We start from the raw sequence: 22,721 nt of genomic DNA, 5'->3' as shown, positions 1-22,721 counted from the left end.
CAGTGCGCCCATATTGCTTGCATATGCCCCTAGAAATATGTGTGTGCGAACCGGAAAAATCAATTACTCGCACGGTGTGCGAGTGAAGATTACAGCCTCAGTCATGCTTTTTTTTCTCCGCTGATAAATCGTTAAAAAATTACAAGTCTCACATTGCACTCAAGCCAACAGTCCAATCACAGTAGAGTGACGTGACTGGTTTCAAGGGAAATAAAGGAAATGACCAATTGGAAGCTTTCATTTCCTTTTTTACTTCCTGAAAGTCCGCCATTGCGATATGCGAGAGTTTTCCGAGACACAAGTAACATTAAATTAATGTAACTTATTCTAGTCTTACCAATAGCAATAGATTTTAGAACACCTAGATTTATCGATAGCAATAGTAATATAACGTTAATGCAACAAAACGAATGCCTTGCTTTGTTAATCATAACATTGATGCAGTAGCGTATGTCGTTGTGTTGGCTGTAACGGACATGACAATAACATAACACTGTGTACACATTAAAATTGCGATAATCGATTCTAACATTTTCAAATCGATGCAGTTGAATTTTCCCCTTTGGATCGATGCATTGCGATGGGGATTATTTTTCTAGAAGAGCAACACTAGCCAAAACATAGGCATTGTATGCATAAAAGGGGCAAAAGCTCAAGTTAAGTGACTGTTACTTTTGTAGCAGTAGTTTGATTTGATAGTTTATTTGATAGGGACAGCACATGTTAATGATAATCAAGTACAAAATACAAAATGTAAACATGCAGGGTTGTAGCAAGAGCTAATTTACACCCGTAGTCCCTAAACAGGAGACAGCAAAACTCTTTCAATAAATAAATAGCCTGCTTAAGGTAAAAGCATTGTGACAATCAATGATAAAAACAACAATAAAAACAAGAAACAAGTTACATAAACTAAATCAGATAAAAAATGATCACAGTTCTGGTTTGCCTTAAGATGCAGTTTAAGATGGGTCTTGAACATGGAGTATGTGGGGCACTCTCTAATCACAACTGGTAGGCTATTCCAGTAGTTACCACCTTTAACAGAGAACACAGTTTTAGCAAAGGTAGTATACCGAAAAGGCACCTTACAGTCCCCTCTACTGATGGCCCTGGTGGTAATGCCAGTGTCTCCTCTTTGTTTAATGTCACTGCCTTTTTTATTAGGCCTAGTTGTTGGCTACAACTTTGCCACAGTAGGCATTAATCACTTAATAGTTCAAATGTCTGTGTCCCATTCCCGTTTGCACACGCAGATACACACACAGTGGGCCAGTGACTTTGGTGGTATGTGCTATTGCACAGATGTGTGTCCCGTTCCCGTTTGCACATGCACACACAGTACAAATATACATTTATTTAAAAAATATAAAAATAAACTCTGTTACTTGAAATATTTTCACTGTGCTCCTAAATATTTTTGTGTGCTCCTAAATTTCTTTGTGTGCTCCTAAATTCTTTCCTTGGGAAAAAGGATAGCGTAGAGCCCTGCCAAAGCAATACATACAACACCGACATTTCAAGCACAGTAGACTTTTCTTAGTGTCTTTTTTTCCTTTTGATCAGCGTGTTGTTTTGTTGTTGTTATTGTTATTATTATTGTTGCCAGGGCTGATGGTGTGATGCGGACCATGACCACAGAGAAGCTGATCAAGACTCTCCCCATCATTCAGAACCAGCTAGATGCACTGCTGGACTTCCAGGTACATACATATCTGACAGGAATCAAACGAGTAACAACAACAAGTAGGATAGTGATAGGGATAGTGCGATCTGAAAGGGCTGTGCAATACAAAGTAACTTTGGACTTATGGGACTGTGCCATATCAAAGGAATAACGTTGGCAGGGAGGAAAGGAAGGGGTTGATTGCATTGTTTCTCTGATGTCTTGTCTGTATGTCTGTCTCTGCTGTCTTGTGTTTTCTCTTTTTTGTAACGCAGTATTGTGTGTTTATATCTCTTATCAACAGACAATAAAGAACTATCTTATCTTAATAACAACGGTTTTATTTTGACATCCTAATGTACGGAAAGTTTGTTTGTGGAACACTGCTGTGTAATATAATTAATATTATATCGTTATATCAAATCCAATGTCTATGTAATGCAACAGAACACATGTAGACACGGCAGTGTTTTTTCTTCTTTTTTTTAACCAACCAACCATCGATCTCGTAACTTATCCGTCTAACAGCCGAGGTAGATAGAAACTACGGTAGGATAGTCGAGATGCCGAAAAGAGGAATGTGACAAGCACACTCAACCCCCCCCCCCCCTTCTCTACTCCAGCCTAACTCTAATGAGCTGACCAATGGAGTGATCAACGCTGCTTTCATGTTGCTGTTCAAAGACTCCATACGGCTGTTTGCTGCCTACAATGAAGGAGTCATCAACATGCTGGGTAAACCTCACACACACACACACACACCACACACCACACACCACACACCACACACCACACACACACACACACACACACACACACACACACACACACACACACACACACACACACACACACACACACACACACACACACACACACACACACACACACACACACACACACACACACACACACACACACACACACACACACACACACAGAGAGAGATTCAATATGGTTTTTAGTTTGCTCTGCTATTTAGGGAGCCTTCAAGGTTAAGTCAATTATGAATGAAAAATCCCTACCCTACTTTCATTACAAATATCTTTGTGACAAGGAGAATGAGCAAATGGGCTAGCGAAGCAGCCTCGTGCATGGATGCATTCATTAAAGATGCACTACGATTTTCAATTACTTAAAATGGGGGACTGTGGATTTAGCCACACACACAATTACGTGGAGTAAGCATGTCATTTAGTGGTTGAGTTACACAGTCTATGCGGTCTCGCAATGAGGACTGTGTAGATCACTACATCACATGCTCTTATTCCATGGAATTGTACGTGGTTTAAGTCGACACAGTCATTTCAAATCATTGAAAATCTCAGTCAGTGCATCTCTAATGGGACATTTAACCCTTTCACCGCCGCACTACAAAACGGTTAACTCTTTCACTGCAACAATACACAGAAAAAGTTAGCCCTTTCACTGCCACATGACAGCTGGTTAACCCTTTCACTGCCACACGACAGAAGGTTAACCCTTTACTATCACACAACCGACTGTCGCCGGTTAAAAAGCACAATGGAAGTCGGCAAGGCTAATACTTTGTGGGATGGGTATCCTGGTATCTGGTAACGTACCTACTGTACCTGTCATTCAAATTCATTAAACATTGTTGTTCCAACATGAAGCCGGCAGCAGAGGTAGTCACATTGCTGGGATGGGGCAGCCCTGGCATCTGTGTAAATGGGACTGCTGGCATGCTGGGACAGGGGTGTGACGTTTTGATGATGTGGTTCATTCCGTGGGGGTTATAAGTGGAGAACTTGCAAAAGAGATCCTGGATCTCAATTGGGACAAACCTGGTTAAATAAAGGCTAAATAAAATAAAAATGGCCCCATATGCCACTATCCACGCACCACCAACCCATGGAAATATTGCTCCATCCAGCTATCAGTTGTCACATGAAAGGTGGGATAGAACAAAGGCTGACCACATAAAATAATAATAATAGGTTACATGTTTTATGTCTAATTAAAAAAATATGCAATGTGAGGAGACACAACTTTTATCTTAATGAGTTTTGGTAAAAAGCTCATGGTACATAATCAACTGGCTGGCTGCGCTGGACTCACAGAGCAGTGACTGACCAGTAACATAATCAACTGGCTGCGCTGGACTCACAGAGCAGTGACTGACCAGTAACATAATCAACTGGCTGCCCTGGACTCACAAAGCAGTGACTGACCAGTAACATAATCAACTGGCTGCCCTGGACTCACAGAGCAGTGACTGACCAGTAACATAATCAACTGGCTGCCCTGGACTCACAGAGCAGTGACTGACCAGTAACATAATCAACTGGCTGCCCTGGACTCACAGAGCAGTGACTGACCAGTAACATAATCAACTGGCTGCGCTGGACTCACAGAGCAGTGACTGACCAGTAACATAATCAACTGGCTGCCCTGGACTCACGGAGCAGTGACTGACCAGTAACATAATCAACTGGCTGCCCTGGACTCACGGAGCAGTGACTGACCAGTAACATAATCAACTGGCTGCCCTGGACTCACGGAGCAGTGACTGACCAGTAACATAATCAACTGGCTGCCCTGGACTCACGGAGCAGTGACTGACCAGTAACATAATCAACTGGCTGCCCTGGACTCACGGAGCAGTGACTGACCAGTAACATAATCAACTGGCTGCCCTGGACTCACGGAGCAGTGACTGACCAGTAACATAATCAACTGGCTGCCCTGGACTCACGGAGCAGTGACTGACCAGTAACATAATCAACTGGCTGCCCTGGACTCACGGAGCAGTGACTGACTGGCAACTCACACACCAGCATCACTGCATTGTCTACTTCAGATGAAGCCATTTCTGGGACATGGAAATGTAGGCTACGTGACAATTTTTTTTTTACGACTGTTAACACATCCTGCGCCAAAAACGTCGTACAACGTGATTCAAGTTCATGCTAATTCTGCCATTCCACGGCGTACAACGTTATTGAAATCATATTTCATTTTTTCGCCATGTTATTCATAATTCCCTCACGGAGCCTGGTCTGATGCAGTGGGAGCCTGCACAACTCTGCAACGCTTCAATACTGCCGCCTGGTGGATGATCGGCGAGTTACAACCGGAAACGGATCTCTTGTGATCTCGGTGCACCGGGGAAATGCGTCCGGCACTCACATATTGTTACGGGACTCTAGACACACATCGTGTATATGGATCGCTGACATAACTCAATAATCGAGATGATTTGGGCGTTTATTATTATTATACAAACTGGAAATGGATCGAGTCGATCGCCGTCAAATAAGTGGGATCTTTCTCCTCCAGTCTCATTCGGTTCAAATAACAAACTCAGCAAGACTGACGACTTCTCGGTTACAGTGGGTGACAATATTGTCACAAGGAAAGATGAAATTACCTACCTGGGTTCCATCCTAGAGGCTAATCTTTCCTGTGACAAAATGGCATCCAATGTAATAAAAAAAGTCAACCAACGAACGCGATTCTTGTACCGGATCTCCTCTCTGGTAAACAAGAATACCCTGAAGACTCTAGCAGGAGCACTCATTCAAGGGTACTACGACTATGCTTGCACCTCATGGTACCAAAGCACCTCAAAGGCACTAAAAAACAAATTACAAACATCTCAAAACAAGCTAGTCAGACTACTACTTGACCTGACTCCTAGAACCCACCTCACCCCTGCCCACTTTGACAACCTAGGATGGCTTAGAGTAGACGACAGAGTACAGCAACTTGCAATGGGCCTGGTCTACAAGATACACTACGCGACCAAGGTACCCATGTACATGTCAAAATACTTCCCAAAGGTCAGTGAATACCACGATCACAACACCAGAGGGAGCTCCACAAATCATGTAAAACCCAGATTCGGCTCAAACAAGGGACTAAACACGTTTCGCAATTATGCCACATCAATGTGGAACGCCCTGCCTAAAGCTGTAAAGGAATGTGAATCACTACCCACCTTCAAAAACACTCTCAAAAAACACCTACGTGAGACTGCAATTCGAAACTGGCCCCTACAAATGTCCTAACCTAGTTGTACAGTAAATGACCAAGTAAGGCTTTGTCAACATTCCAATGTACAGTGTAAAATGTGTGTGTGTCCCCTACCCAACCCCCCCCCCCCCCCCCCCCCCACCTCCAATGTACAGCCCTCACCCAACCCACCCAACCCCACCCCACCAACCTCCTCCAATGTACAGTTTCTACGCCAAATGTATATACACTCCTTTTCTGGACACTTTTGTATCACAAACAGTACTGTATTTGCAAATCTGATATGTCATAAATGTATAGATGTAGCAGTACTGTCTATCTGTATGTCATGTATGTCATATATGTTATGATGAATTGAAAATGGGGGACCCTGGTGGAAACAAGACGAAAGTCTTTCTCTGGTCTGCATCCCCTTAACAATTGTATGTATTGAGATGTACTGTACTGTACCCATTCTGCAATCTGTTAATAAACTTTTCAATCAATCAATCAAAACGGTAAGAGGACGCTGACGTAATTTTCAGCGCGTTTGTTTATTATTATTCATGCAAACTGCTCTGATCAATATATCACCCATACTACATAAAGCATTTACTGACGATCACGGAATTATAAACGACCCCCCCCGTTCATCCGTGCATGATAAGTCATAACGTTTAGGATCATGTACAGTTGACATTTTTAATATAGCGTGTATCGCCAACAAACGGCAGTTGATAATCTATATATGCGTTTATGCCTATAAATCACATTCTAGGAATTACTGCAGAAAACGATAAAAACATATTTATATTCTAGACGGTATTTTCGTATGAATCTATGAATGAAAAAGTATAACGTTCCCACATCCTGAACGATAGATAATCGATGTTGAATGAGCCATAGTAATGTCAATTTAGCAATACAATTTAAAAAGTTATAGCCCTGCAAAGAAGGTAAACATCTCCATAGGCTTAGACTGGTGGCAGTGATCATACATTGATGGATATAAGTGTGGCAGTTAATGTGTTAATATGGAGCCTACCTGAGATTAGTAGCCTACAGACATATTCATGATCATCAGAATGTTAAAATTTCACCTCTAACTGCGCACATTTCAAAAGCCTAGAGAAAGCATATCTTAACTCATCAATCATGAATTAATGTCAAATTGATTATATTTCCCTCAGCTAGTGTGACTCCTGCCCCAGGAGTCTGCCTGTGCCGTCAGCCAAATTAAAAGTACTCTGGATAGTTTGTTATCTTCGTGTGAACATTCCCTCCTGTCTTTCGAACGGCAGCTTCTGATTTCATGATGGCAAATAGCTGTGTGTCCTTTCAAAAACAAACAAAAGCTTCTGGTAATTTTTTAAAGATCCAGTTTATCACAGATATTTGGGGCTATGAAGGCAGACAATAATTATGGTTGAGGTGTTTAGTGGTGTCACGTATCCGCTTCAAGGCCCTCGACCTGGCATACCGTGCGGCAAAGGGAACCACTCCCACCTACCTCCGGTCAATGGTCTCTAACTACACACCCTCAAGACCCCTACGCTCTGCATCTTCTGGCCGCTTCAGACCCACTCCTATCCAAGCTCCGGGAGGGTCATCAAAGAGAAGCCGCCTATTCTCAGTCCTTGCCCCACAATGGTGGAATGAACTACCCACCCCAGTTAGGACAGCCGAATCCCGTCCAATCTTTCGCCGTCGACTAAAGACTCACTTCTTCAACCATTATCTGAAATGATAAAAAAAAAAAAAATCTAACCCTGACTAACCTTACTGTCATGCACTTGTCCTAATAAACTAACCTACACTGTAACACGCAACACTTTGATGAACATTGTTACTCAGCTGATAGAGTTATACCCTTCTTGCTGTCTTGTCGCACAGAACTTGTAAGTCGCTTTGGATAAAAGCGTCAGCTAAATGACTAAATGTAAATGTAAATGTAATGTAGTGGTCATGTCATATACAATAGGCAGGAGACCTGAGACAACGTGCTGCTTGTATCCATGGTGCATTTGACAGAACCACCACCGACGCTGTTGTGTTGCAGGTCCCGCCCCCACACAGTGATTGGTTTAGCGTAGAAAAGCCTGCTTTAGGACAATACTGCAGCATCTCTGTTTAAAATGGGCTACAAAATTAGGTATAGGTACTGAGGGGATTACATTTACTTGATTTTTGTCATCTGATTACATAATCCAAAACGCACTCTCTCTATGTAGCAGTAACATGTTGCAAATTAGACAGGTAATCTCATAGAGAGATAATCTCCAATCAACCCAGATTATGTTTTCATGCAGTTGAGGTCTTGCGATCAGAAATAGTTAAGATATTACATTTAACTGCATCCAGTTACCTGCATTGTCGTTACCTAGAAATCTATTTGGGTTCTCATCACCTCACAGAAACAAGATCAAATCAAATTAATTTGTAAGGCCTGACAACACACGTTAATGTCACCATGGGCTGGACACGTCTTCTTTAAACAAGTCAAGAAGAAATCACAATAAATCAAGAACAAAACAAAAAAAGCATTTGAGGTATGGGGGCGACGTAGAGAGGATCGCATCCTCTTGACCATCACCACGGGACGTCCACCACTCCGGTCATCACCACGAGACATCCACTCACAGGGAGACAGGGAGACGGGGACAGACGTTAGACAGTTTGCGTGTTTGTGATGGGCGGACATACAGTAGCAATAGATGCATGTAGTAAGCATATATGTGAATAGAATAGATACATGTAATAAGCATATATGTGAATAGAATCAGAGTATATAAGAGAATTGTGAAATTAAGTAATAAATAGAACTAAGAACAACTGCAAGTGTATATATACAGGATGGGATACAAGACGATGGCTCAGGGCCATATGCCCCAGGGGGCAGGAGAAACCACTCAGAATAGTTCAAGGCAGAGCAGGTAAGGTTCGACGCTGCAGGTCAGATAACATTTCAGCCCACACTCCTACGCAGAGCTGTCAGCCTGCTAAACACCTCTCACCAAGATAACAAAAATGTGTACCGAATTCAGACAACCGCAATCAAATTAGTTTGAAAGACAATGTGACTATAACTTTGAATTGGGTGTATACAGAGTGTCACAAATAAGTTATGTAGTCATGTAGTTATCAGAAAAGTAAATGGACTATCTTTTCTGTGTAAGGAAACCATACTTTTATGGCTGCGTTCATCGCCATTTCCATGGACACTGAATAAACAAGGGTGCATAGACGCCATGAAATTAAATGATTTAACTTTTTTTCAACGCATATTTTGTTCTAATTTATAAAAGAGACAAAAAATAAGGAGGGGGAAATTATATAATATTATTTATTCAATATGTTATGGGAAAAAATACAAGTAAAGGTAGCACCGGCTAGTTTACTTCCTCTTTGAACAGAGATGTTTGACAGTGGAACCTCATCCAACTCTCTGCATAGGAGAATGATTTCAGCCTAGTGACCTCGAGTGATTCGAGCAGGTGATGATCTTGGAGCCAATAGGAGTGCACGTATAGATTGTATGCCCAAATGAGTTTATCAACTGACTTGGGACTCTGCAAGGCTAATACAGTATATTGGAGGCTAAGTCATCAGTAAGTCTCCCAATAGGAGAGGGGGTATGACACATGCTCAGATTGCACTGGTGGAGAGTTCAGGGACCAAATCGAATGGAAATGGATTTTGGCCAATTCCTCACAAGTTATGACACAATATATGACTGCAGTGACATCTCCATTTCCACATCCTTGTGTCTCTGTAAAGAAATTCTTCCTTAATAAAATTAGATATGATTTTTATCAAGGTTCTTAAAGAAAGTGTTCTTAATACAAATGTTATTGAATTTAATTGAATACAATATAAAATAAAATAAAAATGTTATAAAAATCTATATTTATTGTCTTTTGATGGAAAATCAGAAGCTTTTGGAGACGTTGAGTTATACCCTGATACCTTTCCAAAACCCTCTAAAATGGACGCAATGGTGGGTAGAGACGTGTAGGTGTTGGGAATGTACAATAATAATAATAAGGTATCTGAAGCATGCAAATAAAATAAAAGTGGCTTGATAGCTAGTGTAAAAAGGAGTGGAGAGAGGGGGCAGCCTTTTGTGGCATAAAGCCTCTGTTTGTGTGGCATAAAGTAATTTAACCCAATAAATACAATTTGGACCAAGTACAAATTTCTACAGGGTAGAGAAGAGAAAGGCCAACTCAACCCTCACGAACAGAGATATGAGGACCATGAGGGTTTAAAATCATCTTGGCCAATCATCCTTTGTGTGGGTGGCTTAGTTTTGAATACTGCCCTGGGTTGTGATTGGTTGACAGAATGCTATGGGTTCGTATTCATGAAGCATCTTAAAGTTCAAGTTTCAAGTTTCTTTAATAGTTGTCATACAGAAGTACAGAATACTTTTGTACAAAATGCTTCTTACTGTTGCGCTCCAGAGACTGTGCAAGACAAGATAAGTATGAAATAAAAACATAGTAAAATTAGAAGTAAAAAAAAAAAGAGGTCACAGTGTTCAGTTTAGACATATGTACAATGTTCGATGCAGAATAGACGTAGTTACCATACAATATACAATACTGTGCAGTGTACTAATATACAATACTATATAGTGCAAGGCAGAAATGGAGAAATGGGACGAGGTGCAATTTAGGTACAATTCACAGTAGGTGTACGAGTTGTAGTGCAAATCCTTTATCAACTCAATAAGAGTTCTGATCTGAGACCAGGTTGGCTCATAAATCATAGTGAGGTGTATATGGTCCACGTGACCTGAGCAGTTATCTCAAATTAGTACTCTTAATCTTAGAGGTATGAAATATGTGAGCCGAATTCGTTATTTTCGTTTGACAGCTATTTTAGCCAGAAGTTTCTCTTTTTGCTGGCTCAGCAGGTAAGTGAAGTTACTTGTTCCTCACCTTGTTGTATACTTGACAAATAAATATAATAGAGATTTTGAGACTGATCTTGCTTCTTGCCTCTACCCTCCAGAGAAGTACTTTGACATGAAGAAAAACCAGTGTAAAGAAGCTTTGGAGATCTACAAGACCTTCCTCAACAGAATGACCAAGCTGTCTGAGTTCCTAAAAGTGGCTGAGGTAATGTCTGTTTGTCCTGCTGGTCTTCCACGGAGGAGAGGCCTTGAGTAAGACACCACTAGACTGTCTAGGGTGCATCTGAATGAGTTACACTGGTTTCCTCTCCTCTTCTCTTCTCTTCTCTTCTCTTCTCCATATACGTTGACTTGAACTGGACTGAGTATGCACGATATGGAATCTTTTCCTGGTTCTAGTTCTTCGTGTAACTTTGACCTGTCCTGTGTGTTTTCGGATCACGTTAGGAGAGGAAGAGTTGACACGACATGGGAGGAATCCACTTTAAACCCACAGTGCAGAACTTTTACACATAAATGAACATCCGTTACATTCGATCCCTCAACAAATGAGTTCACACAATGCTGATTAAGCCCGTCACTGCCAGGTACGTCTCTCTGTATTTCGCAGTACACCAGAGTTTTTAAATCTGGTGTCTGTGAAGACATTTCCACACTGGCACACTGGATGCATTTGACGTCAACCAGCAATGATTGGTTTGCCAGAGCTGAATAGTAGTAGACTAGATTTACCTGGCAGTGATGGGCTTGTTTGTGTGACCTAAGGGCTTTAATGTAACAGACGTCCATTTATATGTAACCGCACTCCAGGTTTAAGCTATTGAGATGCACTCTAGTGAAAATTCCCTTATGGGGCAGATCTAGGATCAGTATTTCCCTACCTCTGCTGTAAGGAAGGACAGCCGAAACTGATCTTACATCAGCGTCCAGGGACTACTTCTCCTTATTGTCCGTCTACTTTGCCTTCAGCTTTTCTCCTCTCTCTGTCCTTCTGTTGCCCTGGGCTGGTTAGGGGCTTCCCCCCGAAACAGTAGTTAACAGTTGAGGCCAGCCTATCGGAAAGCAGCTCAGTCTGAGCCTCCAGTTTAAGGACCCCTCGCGTGCTGCCTGTTCACATGCCTGCACTGCATGCCTAGCTCTATCTCTCTCCCTCTCCTTTATTTCCTCCCTCCTTTCTTTATTTTGTCGTTGGCCGTAGCCTATGATATCCAATTAATACCAATACTGTTATTCATATGGCTTCACAGTATAAAAAAAAAAAGAAGAAGAAAAAATGCTCTGGAGACTAAGTAGCATTATCTTCAAAGGCTTTGGTTTTGGTTCCTGTTTTGGAAGAAGGTTTGGGGCGATGGAAGGGTGTCAGCAGCTCGATCCAAAAAATGGACTAACGTTGACTTGAAGGGCCCATTCATTTACCTGTCTAACAAAATGTGTTTGTTTGTTTGTGTCATTTGTGCCCCCCCTCCTTCTCTTTCCGTTCAAAGTCAACATTAGTTGAGTGTCTTCCTTTTGGATGTTTTTCACCTCCCAGTCACGCGCGACCTGTTGTCTCTCTGCCTTATCTGCCTCGCCAGCTCTCAACCAGTCAGTGTGTTTCACCATTCATTTCAAACCAGTCTCCAGATCTCAGTGTGTGCGTGTGTGTGTGTGCGCACGTGTGTGTGTGTGCGTGTGTGTGCACGCATGCGCGTGCGTATATGTATGTACCTGTATATATCTCTGTGTGTATGCGTGTGCATGCGCCCCTCCTCCCTCCCCCCTCCGTTGTCTTTCGTTTGTTTTCTTTCCAGCCACTGCATGAAGTAATGGATGCTTCAGTTTGATTCTTCTTTCTCCCTCCTTCTCTCTTCCTCCTTCTTTCTCCCTCCTTCTCTCTTCTCCTCCTCTCTTCCTCCTCTTTCACATGACTTTTTTACCCCCCTTTTTACTCTGTGGTTTGTTGGTTTTTTGTTTATTCCTTTGTTTATTACATTTGGTTTATTTTTTATTGTTTTGCCTCCCTCCCTCCCTTCCTCCCTCCCCCCTCCCTCCCTCCCTCCCTCCCTCCCTCCCTCCCTCCCTCCTCCCCCTCCTTTTTTGTGACACAGCGAGTTGGGATAGATCAGGGCGACAGCCCCGATCTCACACAGGTCAGTCTACATCTCATCTCAATCAATCAATCAACCCAATCAACCAGTCAAATCAGTCAGTCAATCCCATGATGCATCATTTCTAAACGCTCCCGTTCCCTACTCACCCTACAGACCCCGTCTCAACCTGCAGCTGCCCCGACCTTTGACTCCTTCGCTCTCTTTTAACCCCTTCTTCTTCTTCTCCCTGCTCTTCTGTACATAGAGTAGAGTTGGGGAGGAACCAATATCTAAGCCCATATTGGGGCCTTGACCTTCAACTCCTTGAGCGCCCATTTGCAACATATATATATATATATTTTTAACACTATCGTAAAGAAATATAATCTACTTTTGTTTTTCTTATTTGAATGAAAATGTTAACACATTTTGCTCCATATTTGATTGCAGTATTTTTTTACTTAACTTTCTAACCTCTGCTCTGTTAATGATTGGGCTGAGCGTGTGCCCGTGTTTCATTTTTTAACAGTGGCACATAACTCTGCCACCTTCAAAAGACATTCTAGCATAAACCCGAGCGCAAATATCACAAGCCCTAGTTTCTCTTGCGTAAACGTTGTTGTTTTTTTATAAATGTTTTGAAGAACAAAACAATTCTGAAAAGAAAACTCCACATAAAAAAACGTTTTTTATTTTTTTTGGAAATCCAAATTAACACTCTTAGAATTGTATCCTGGAAAGATGATGTTCTTTTGCATTAGCTGTGGGGAGAGCAGCGAATGGTTTTTACCAAATAGATTTCTGCAAATATGACTTGGATAGGTGTACCTGAGGCCATCAGAGGCACTGCACAATATACATGACTCATCCTTTTTCAATGGGCACACGGTTGGATCTTTACAATATCAGAAAGGAAATTAATTTAAAAAAGAATAATTTTTTTTTACTTTCATCAACAAATACGTCATGTTTGTAGTGCTTATGAAGACCTTATATGCCCCTATTCAACTACATAGTAACCCATGCCTATACTGAGCTCTAGATTTGTGTCTGTTTTACTTTTAAACTCTTAGACATATTCTAGATTTCTCTGAAGAAGGATATCCAGAATTCGCATTTTTCTCCCCCCCCCCCCCCCCCCCAAAATAAGTACAAGAAATATTATTATTATTTATTTTAATTGTTTTGCTTGTCGTGTCTTAGATTTACGCTTTTCTCTGAGACTGAAATGCAAGACTCTGGGTGAAAACGCTGGTATCACATATTATCCAAATGAGCCCATCCATACTGTTCTCTCACTGTAAACGATGCTGACCGGCTGCCTGATGTGTATATCTGCTTTTCACCGGACATTTGCCTTTCAGGGAGTTAACGTCTTTGTCTTCCAGTCGCCTCCTCCTCAATTGAGACAAACAAAAGTCTTTAGGACAAAATTGTCGCAACCTACCCAACCCGGCGGTTGCCATTTAAAACCTTGAAAAACTAATTAAATCAGTGGTATTTACATTTGAATTGCCTTATGAAGTGGAATTCACGGGTTAACTCTTCATTTATGGGTTGTACTTTTTACATGTGTGTGTGCGCGTGTGCGTGTGTGTTTTTAACGTATGCGAGAGCGTTCCTTGCACTCTTGCGCATGAGCTTATTAGTAGATGGTTCGCTGTGTACTCTAATGGAGCCCTGCAGGAACAGTGCTCTATTCTGTCTTGACCGGCCAGCCCTGCTGTGGGTTTGCTTTTGCATGACCCAGAACTGTTCTGTGCATGATGCTCGTCAACCAAACCCGATGAAACCAAATGATCTGTTCTAAGTCTAGCCGTGACACGTCAGACCCAGGGAGGCTATACGCCAGCTAAGCCCCCCCCCCCCCCCCCCCCCCCTGCGGGTGTGACGTGTCGGGCTAGTTGTAATCTAGAGACGTGGATAAAAGTTTGAGGATGATGTGTTAATTTTGGAGCTGCTCTGGGTGACTGTGTGTCTTTGCGAGTGTGCAAGTGTGTGTGTGTGTGTGTGTGTTTTACATGTGTGTAAGAGGGAAATAGAGAAGGAATGAGAATGAGAGAGAGAGAGAGGTCTTTTCCCATCTGCCTAGTCACCCATGATCTCCTGTCTTGGTAATAATGTCTGCCCCCCCCCCCCCCCCCCCCCACCCGTCCTCCCCCAGGCTCCTAGCTCTCTCTTGGAGGCACTGGAGCAGCACCTAGCCTCTCTGGAGGGGAGGAAGATGAAGGAGCTCACCACTGCTAGCAGGTAAGACCAACTCCAAAAACATGTACAGTAGTAATAGCCTTTCAACAACTGCACAAGTTCTACTGGCTTTGCAACCCTGGGTGTCCGTGTGGAGTGCGTGTGTGTGTGTGTATACTGTATGGCAGGGGTCAGCAACCTTTTTGACATGGAGTGCCTGTTTGAAATATAGTTGTAACTAGTGTGCCTCAACAATATTCCATGCATCGTAATATTTTTTTCTCATAATCAGGTATTTTTTATGATCATTTTTACATTATTACATCATTATTGTTATTGTTATTATTAACAATATTATTATGATGGTTGTATCAACCCTAAATCTGAGTTGGGGGGGGGGGGGGGATGCAATGCAGACAAACAGCTGCATACAGTGCGACCATTTCACTCACATTTGCCCATTCATTTTTGGACACATCACACACCATCGGTGTGTGTACTGTACGTGTGCTGTCATAGCTCCACCTACAGGCCTAATGGAGAACACCAGGATGTGAATGGAGGGTGAATGTGAGGTATATCGTGTAAATAAGTTTTGATTGATCGCAAGACTACACTGTAAAAAAATAATAATAATAAGTTACCAGAACTTAAAAATATTGAGTTCAGTTACTGTGCATTAAGGTTTTCAGTTTTCAATCCATAATAAGTTAACAGAAAAATAAGTACACAACCACATTATTTCAACCTAATAAAACTATGTTTATTGTCATTGTTTTAAGAACACAAGTTGACTTGGTAATACTCACATTTTGAGTAAAAAAATGGCTTTTAACATGTGCAATGTTCAATGAAATAGAAAAATAAAAATTGTTGATTAATCCCACTGGTCACAATGGTGACCGTAATAATGTTTTTCTTATAAGGCTCTGCAAATGTTACTGAATGATGTAGCAATGTATTTCCAGCTAAATTGAAATAATAAACAAATAAAGGGTCTCAATTAAATATGTGGTAGTAAAAAGAACCTGTGGGAGGATTTCAACAAGATAAATGCGACAACAGTGCAAAATATTTCACTATAATATTTCAGAGCAAAAAAAAAAAAAAAATTTTTTTTACTGCTGCCCCCTGTGCCTATGCAAATGCCCCCGCGTGCCTATGCAGGCACGCGTGCCTAGGGTTGCCGACCCCTGCTGTATGGTATTGTGTGTGTGTGTGTATACTGTATGGTATTGTGTATTGTGTGTGTGTGTGTGTGTGTGTGTGTGTGTGTGCGTGCGCGTGCGTGCGTGCGTGTGCGTGTGTGTGGTATTGTGTGTGTGTATACTGTATGGTATTCTGTGTGTGTATACTGTATGGTATTCTGTGTGTGTATACTGTATGGTATTGTGTGTGTATACTGTATGGTATTCTGTGTGTGTATAGTGTATGGTATTGTGTGTGTATACTGTATGGTATTGTGTGTGTGTGTGTGTGTGTGTGTGTGTGTGTGTGTGTGTATGGTATTGTGTAGTGTGTGTGTGTGTGTATACTGTATGGTATTGTGTGTGTGTGTGTGTGTGTGTATACTGTATGTATTGTGTGTGTGTGTGTGTGTGTGTGTGTAATTATACTGTATGGTATTGTGTGTGTGTATACTGTATGGCAGGGGTGGCCAACCTTTTTTGAACCAAGATCTACTTTTTTATTTACCACCTAGCCCGAGAGCTACCAGCCAAAATTGTATATTGTAAGCCGTCATTTGAGGCTTTATAAAAGCAGCATAATGAACACAAATCTGTCAGTGCCGAGTCCGACCTCATCTTAAATAACAAACAGCATTGCTTGTTGTAGTTAACAAGGAGAGGAAGAGTTGATTTAGCAAAAAAAAACAAAAAAAAAAAACAGTTTTCTTTTTTAATAATCAAATTTTATTAATCAAGATCTACTTGAAATCAGCCCGCGATCTACCTGTCGATCGCGATCGACTGGTTGGGCACCACTGCTGTATGGTATTGTGTGTGTGGCATTGTGTGCATCACCCTCAGATCCAGCACCCTGTCCAGTGCCGTATTCTCCCTCTCTAGCACAGGGATATCTCTCAGCCACATGGAAGACAAGACGGATGACAACAGGCTGCAACACAAGGTCAGACATTTGTACACACAAAAAAGCAGAGGGAATATTCATATTGGACAATATCTCAACTGATAATTATACTGCCTCTATGGGGTGTAGATTGGGTCCATAAAATGAAATATCACTATTGTCGTAATCAGACTCTGCAAATCTACAATTTGACATGTAGATCTATCTGTAGATCATGTCGATATATCCTGTACCAATGTCTGATTGACAGAGAGCTCTGAAATGGCCAATGCCAGCTGTCTTTAATAGTAATGGTCATTTTATAGTCATTGCCACAAGCATTGCGATATCATCCTGCTTTATAGCTAGCAGTTAAAACCACTCATTTAAAATCACTTTCATGGTTGGTGGGAGAAACCGTGACATCATGGTTGACACCCCACTGCTCTCCCTTTGGTTTAATAAATGTGCTTTTTTGCTTATATTTTAGTGAACATTTTAATTATACTACAAGCACAGTGCAGTAATAAGATGGCTTTTTGAGCTGTTCATGAATCTGGAGCCCAGGCTGCTGTGCGTGCGGTGCCTGTGCCTGGGATATCCCATCGGGTCCCCCTCACCACCTCAAATCATTAGTCTATGGACCATTAGAGGGCCCTCCAGGGCCCATCCTGGCCCAGGGCCCGGAGAATGTACCTGGTTGGCCCTGTCTGGAGCTCTTGTGCTCCTTTCTGCTTTGGACATTATTGTTCTCAAAATGAATTGGCAGATGCCCTGATTCCTCGGTACGCTGTAATCCACTGCCACTGTCTACCTGCTGGACAATAGCCTACAGAGATGTTGAGATAATGTGAATAGACTGTGTGCACTCTGAATGCCACCAGCAGTGGGTTTTCATTAATGGCATAAAATAATTTAAAATGTATGAAAAATGTGAGAGCCTGTGAGAGATGAAAAATGAAAGGAACACTCCACCCCCCAAAAAGAAAGCATTATTTGTATTATGTCCATAATCTCACACATGTCTTGTATTAATTAATCTGGTTAGAAACTTTAAGGGTTCCTTTAAGAGAGTAATGTGTGATGTCATATATATTATTGGAGTATTAAATACAGCTCAGTGATGATCACTTTACTGAGTTGTAATCAGCTGTGTCGCAACTCTTTAACTAAAGACAGTTTGTAGTTTTGGGATATGTGTGAGAATAATGAGCATAATAAATCTGCTTTATCCTTTTGGTGGCGTGTTCGATTTTGTGTCCAGAGGGGTGAATTAAATGCAAAGGGAGGGCGGATCCTGTCCACCAGCAAATCAGACCCTCCACCAGCAAATGACCACAGGGCGATTTCCAAACCATATTAACTGCTATATTATACAAAATAAGACAAGGTTATTCATTATGAAACAATCCTTTTCTTTATCTATAACGTACCACTGGTCCTTGTCTGTGTCTCCCTTCACGCACAGGAGGATGGTCCTAAGGTGATTGATATGCAGACTCCTAATGCGTCGCCCAGTACACAGTCAGTGGGCAGTGCCAACAGCAGTGGAGGAGATCTCTTCTCACCCGTCGTAACCGTCAACAACCAGTAAGACTGCACATCTGTTTTCAAAATTGTATTGTATGCCTGCCAGATCATATTATTCCTGTGGTCTAGGATGGTATAATCAAAGTTTTGTGAACATGCAGCAAGTCTCCCAAAGCCATAAAGGAGTCATCAAGGATAACCTGCCTTTTCTCAGTCCTTGCCCCACAATGGTGGAATGAACTACCCACCCCAGTTAGGACAGCTGAAACCCGTCCAATCTTTCGCCGTCGACTAAAGACGCACTTCTTCAACCATTATCTGAAAAAATTAAGATTAAAAAAACTAACTAACTAACCTTACTGTCATGCACTTGTCCTAATAAACTAACCTACACTGTAGCACTCAACACTTTGATGAACATTGTTACTCAGCTGATAGAGTTGTGCCCTTCCTGATGACTTTTTGTACAGAACTTGTAAGTCGCTTTGGATAAAAGTGTCAGCTAAATGACTAAATGTAAATGTAAATGTAAATAAACCAGAGAGCTAAGACTCAAACTTGTGATGTCATCAAGTATCAAGTCTGGAGCTTCTCCATAGAAGATGAGGAAACAGTAAATGTCACAGGAACGTTCTGGTTTAGATGTGACAAACATCAGCTCCTGATGTTACACCTGATGATATCACAAGGTCTAGTTCCCTGCTTTCTGGCTTTGGGAAAGAGTTTTTTCATTTAATTTCAACCTTTATTTAAATTCGTAAGCTTCTGAGGTTTCCCTTATTTACAGAAACGACGATTGTACAAAATGTAAACGGCACATAATACAAGCGATATTCACAGAAAATTAAACACCAGAGTAAAAATTTAAAAAAAAACTTTAAAAATTATTTTAAAAAGATCAGCTAAAACAGTTACAGGTAGTCACACAATGGTCTGAAATCACAATCGATTTCGATTAAAAAAACTATTAATCGTGCAGCCCTACCGGCCCAATAGGATTTCTCCCAATGGCCAGTCCACTATTAAATCAAATTAAATCAAATGTGTTTGTATAGCCTGATATCACATGGAATTGCCCCCATGGGCTTTACGGGTCAAGAAGAAACATCACAATAGATCCAGAACAAAAACCACCATAAAGTCCACACATGCAACGCCCCCAGACTGTCCCCAATGAAGATGAGGAACGACTCACTAAAACCTAGCAATAGGGGGAAAAGCACCACAGGTGTTGTGGAGGAGAGAAACCAGGGGTGGGCTGGCTGTATATCAACACACTATCACTCGAGACATCCACTCACAGAGAGACAGGGAGACAGGGACAGGGGTTATAAAGCTCCAGAAATAAATACATGTAATATAAGCATATATGCATATACATAGTAGCAACTAGCAATAGTATCAAAGTATATAAGAACAATTTAAAATGAAAGTAATAAATAGAACTAAGAACAAAGAAGCATAGGAAATTAGGAATACAAGCGCTGGTATGCAGGATGGAATACAAGATGATGGCTCAAGGCCGCAGGAGAACCACTCAGAGCAGGTTGAAGTAGAGTGGGCATGGTTAGATGCTGTAGGTCCGACTGAAGACGGCATGAAGCAAATCCATGGCGCCAGTGGTGCTCAGATCCAGTTTGTAGTACCCTTACGAAAAAGTATCATCGTATTCCCATAATGTTTTGGTCACTAGGATGATGGAAATACCATATTACCGTGGGTTAAACCATGGTATAACAGCAGTGGTCCCATGGTGATACATAACGTTTACCAGTACCCGGTCAATTCTTTATACAATGGCCGGTACCATGGTCAAACTAAAATGACCATCACACTAACATGATACTTTTCACAAGGGCCATTACAGTGGCCTCATTTTCAATGTACCTTTGCTGCTAAGAAACAAAATGTTAGTCCATCTCATTGTGTTGCAGCAAAACCTTATTCACATCTCTGATGCAGCTCCGGCCAAAGCAGAAGTTGTAGGTGGAAGACGACAACGGCCATTTGGCAGAGGAATGACACCCATTTTCAGATGTGATATACTGTATGCCTGTGCCCTGGGATGCTTGTGAACATGCAACGCTCTCTCCTGACGCTACATGTCTAGAGAACCCACCAACCTGTGAAATGACCTGGATGTAAATTCTGGGGAGCCTGGCTCCATAGACAATGAATGATGCACTGAGTTTTATGTTGGCCCATAAAATGTTGATACAAGTATTGATACAAGTACCCCCAAGTGTGGGAAATGGGAGACTTGCTTTTCTCTCTCTCTCTCTCTCTCTCTAAGTAACACAACTGCCTCAAAAATCACCCAACAGCATCCTTTAAGGTTTTAGGCAATATCTTCCTCTGTCAGAACTTGCATTTGGGTTGAATGAAAGGCCAATTAATTTCAAGTTGTAAAGTAATGTGAGTTGGCCTGGACTCTTGCTTGGTAGCTGGGTGGACGGTATAAACGGTATGAATTTGCGCTACGGTATGGATTTTGACTATACCTTCATACCTTGTGACCGGTAGACTAGTAGTAGTATAGACTAGAGCAGCTAGTCACAGCTATAGCAATGACGTTACTTGACGATTCACTTGACGTTTGCAGTGGTTGTTGCATAATGTTTAATTGTACTGAGTTTTTCTCCACTTGCTCACGGACCTTGCCATATAGTTTGGGCATTTCAATTTGGCTAAGGAGGCTGAGAGGAGACTTGCTTTAGCACAGCAACGGAGCCGCTAAGCTTGATTGATTGAAAACTTTATTAACAGATTGTAGAATGGGTACAATACAGTACAGCTCAATACACACAATTGTTAAGGGGATGCAGACCAGAGAAAGACTTTCGTCTTGTTTACATCAGGGTCCCCCATTTTCAATTCATCAGGACATATATGACATACATGACATACAGATAGTCAGTACTGCTACATCTATACATTTATGACATACCAGATTTGCAAATACAGTACTGTTTGTGATACAGAAGGAGTCAAGAAAAGGGAGTATATACATTTGACGTAGAAACTGTACATTGGAGGAGGTTGTGTGGGGGGGGTTGGGTACATTGGGATATTGACAACCATACTGGGTAATTTACATTGGAGGTGGTTGGGGGGGGGGGGGGCCGGGGGGCACACTGTATAAACAAGTAATACTGTACATTGAGGGGGGGGGGGGGGGGAGACACTGTACAAACAAACAAAATTGTACATTGAACTATTGACAAAACCATACTAGGTAAATGACTGTACATTGGAGGGGGTTGGGTTAGGATATTTACAGGGGCCAGTGTTGAATTGCCGTCTCCCGTAGGTGTCCCTTGAGAGAGGTTTTGAAAGTGGGTAGTGATCCACATTCCTTTACAGCTTTGGGTAGGGCGTTCCACATTGATGTGGCATAATTGCGAAACGTGTTTAGTCCCTTATTTGAGCCGAATCTGGGTTTAACATGATTTGTGGAGCTCCCTCTGGTGTTGTGATCGTGGTATTCACTGACCTTTGGGAAGTATTTTGACATGTACATGGGTACCTTGGTCGTGTAGTGTATCTTGTAGACCAGGCCCATTGCAAGTTGTTGTACTCTGTCGTCTACTCTAAGCCATCCTAGGTTGTCAAAGTGGGCAGGGGTGAGGTGGGTTCTAGGAGTAAGGTCAAGCAGTAGTCTGACCAGTTTGTTTTGAGATGTTTGTAATTTTGTTTTTAGCGCCTTTGAGGTGCTTTGGTACCATGAGGTGCAAGCATAGTCGTAGTACCCCTGAATGAGTGCTCCTGCCAGAGTCTTCAGGGTGTTCTTGTTTACCAGAGAGGAGATCCGGTACAAGAATCGAGTTCGTTGGTTGACTTTTTTTTATTACATTGGATGCCATTTTGTCACAGGAGAGATTAGCCTCTAGGATGGAACCCAGGTAGGTAATTTCATCTTTCCTTGTGACAATATTGTCACCCACTGTAACTGAGAAGCCGTCGGTCTTGCTGAGTTTGTTATTTGAACCGAAGAGAATGGACTCTGTTTTGCCCATGTGTAATGATAGTTTGTTATCAGCGAGCCATATGCAGATTCTGCCTAGTTCCGAGCTGAGGGTTTTTTCAACCTGTAACTTGTTCTTGTCAGAGACCAGCAGGGCTGAGTCGTCCGCAAACAGGAACAAGTTGCAGTCACAAGCTGACGACATGTCATTTGCATAAATTAGGAACAGTAGCGGTCCTAGTATGCTTCCTTGTGGAACACCACAGCTCACTGTGAGGGGGGGGGATAGGGTACCGTTTACCTCCACCATCTGTTCCCTCCCCTCAAGGTAGGATTGCATCC

At 41.9% G+C, this 22,721-nt stretch overlaps 1 protein-coding gene across 2 annotated transcripts in view; it reads left to right on the top strand.

Moving 5' to 3' along the window:
- The window catches only part of LOC311232949 (phosphatidylinositol-binding clathrin assembly protein-like), a 61,258-nt gene that overhangs the window by 23,726 nt on the left and 14,811 nt on the right, over positions 1–22,721 (top strand). The window contains exons 5-11 of one of the 2 annotated variants that reach the window (XM_084319787.1): positions 1,610–1,703; positions 2,290–2,401; positions 10,658–10,764; positions 12,647–12,688; positions 14,793–14,878; positions 16,885–16,945; positions 18,354–18,475. In XM_084319787.1, the coding sequence (XP_084175913.1) occupies positions 1,610–1,703; positions 2,290–2,401; positions 10,658–10,764; positions 12,647–12,688; positions 14,793–14,878; positions 16,885–16,945; positions 18,354–18,475 (624 nt within the window). The remainder of the gene's footprint in view (positions 1–1,609; positions 1,704–2,289; positions 2,402–10,657; positions 10,765–12,646; positions 12,689–14,792; positions 14,879–16,884; positions 16,946–18,353; positions 18,476–22,721) is intronic. The other variant, XM_084319788.1, reaches the window with a different exon arrangement.

The sequence above is a fragment of the Notolepis coatsorum genome (assembly GCF_963971535.1).
Source record: "Notolepis coatsorum genome assembly, chromosome: 8".
In the NCBI taxonomy this organism is placed as follows: domain Eukaryota; kingdom Metazoa; phylum Chordata; class Actinopteri; order Aulopiformes; family Paralepididae; genus Notolepis; species Notolepis coatsorum.
Note: the sequence above shows the minus strand (reverse complement) of the source record. Positions and strands in the feature narration are given on the sequence as shown.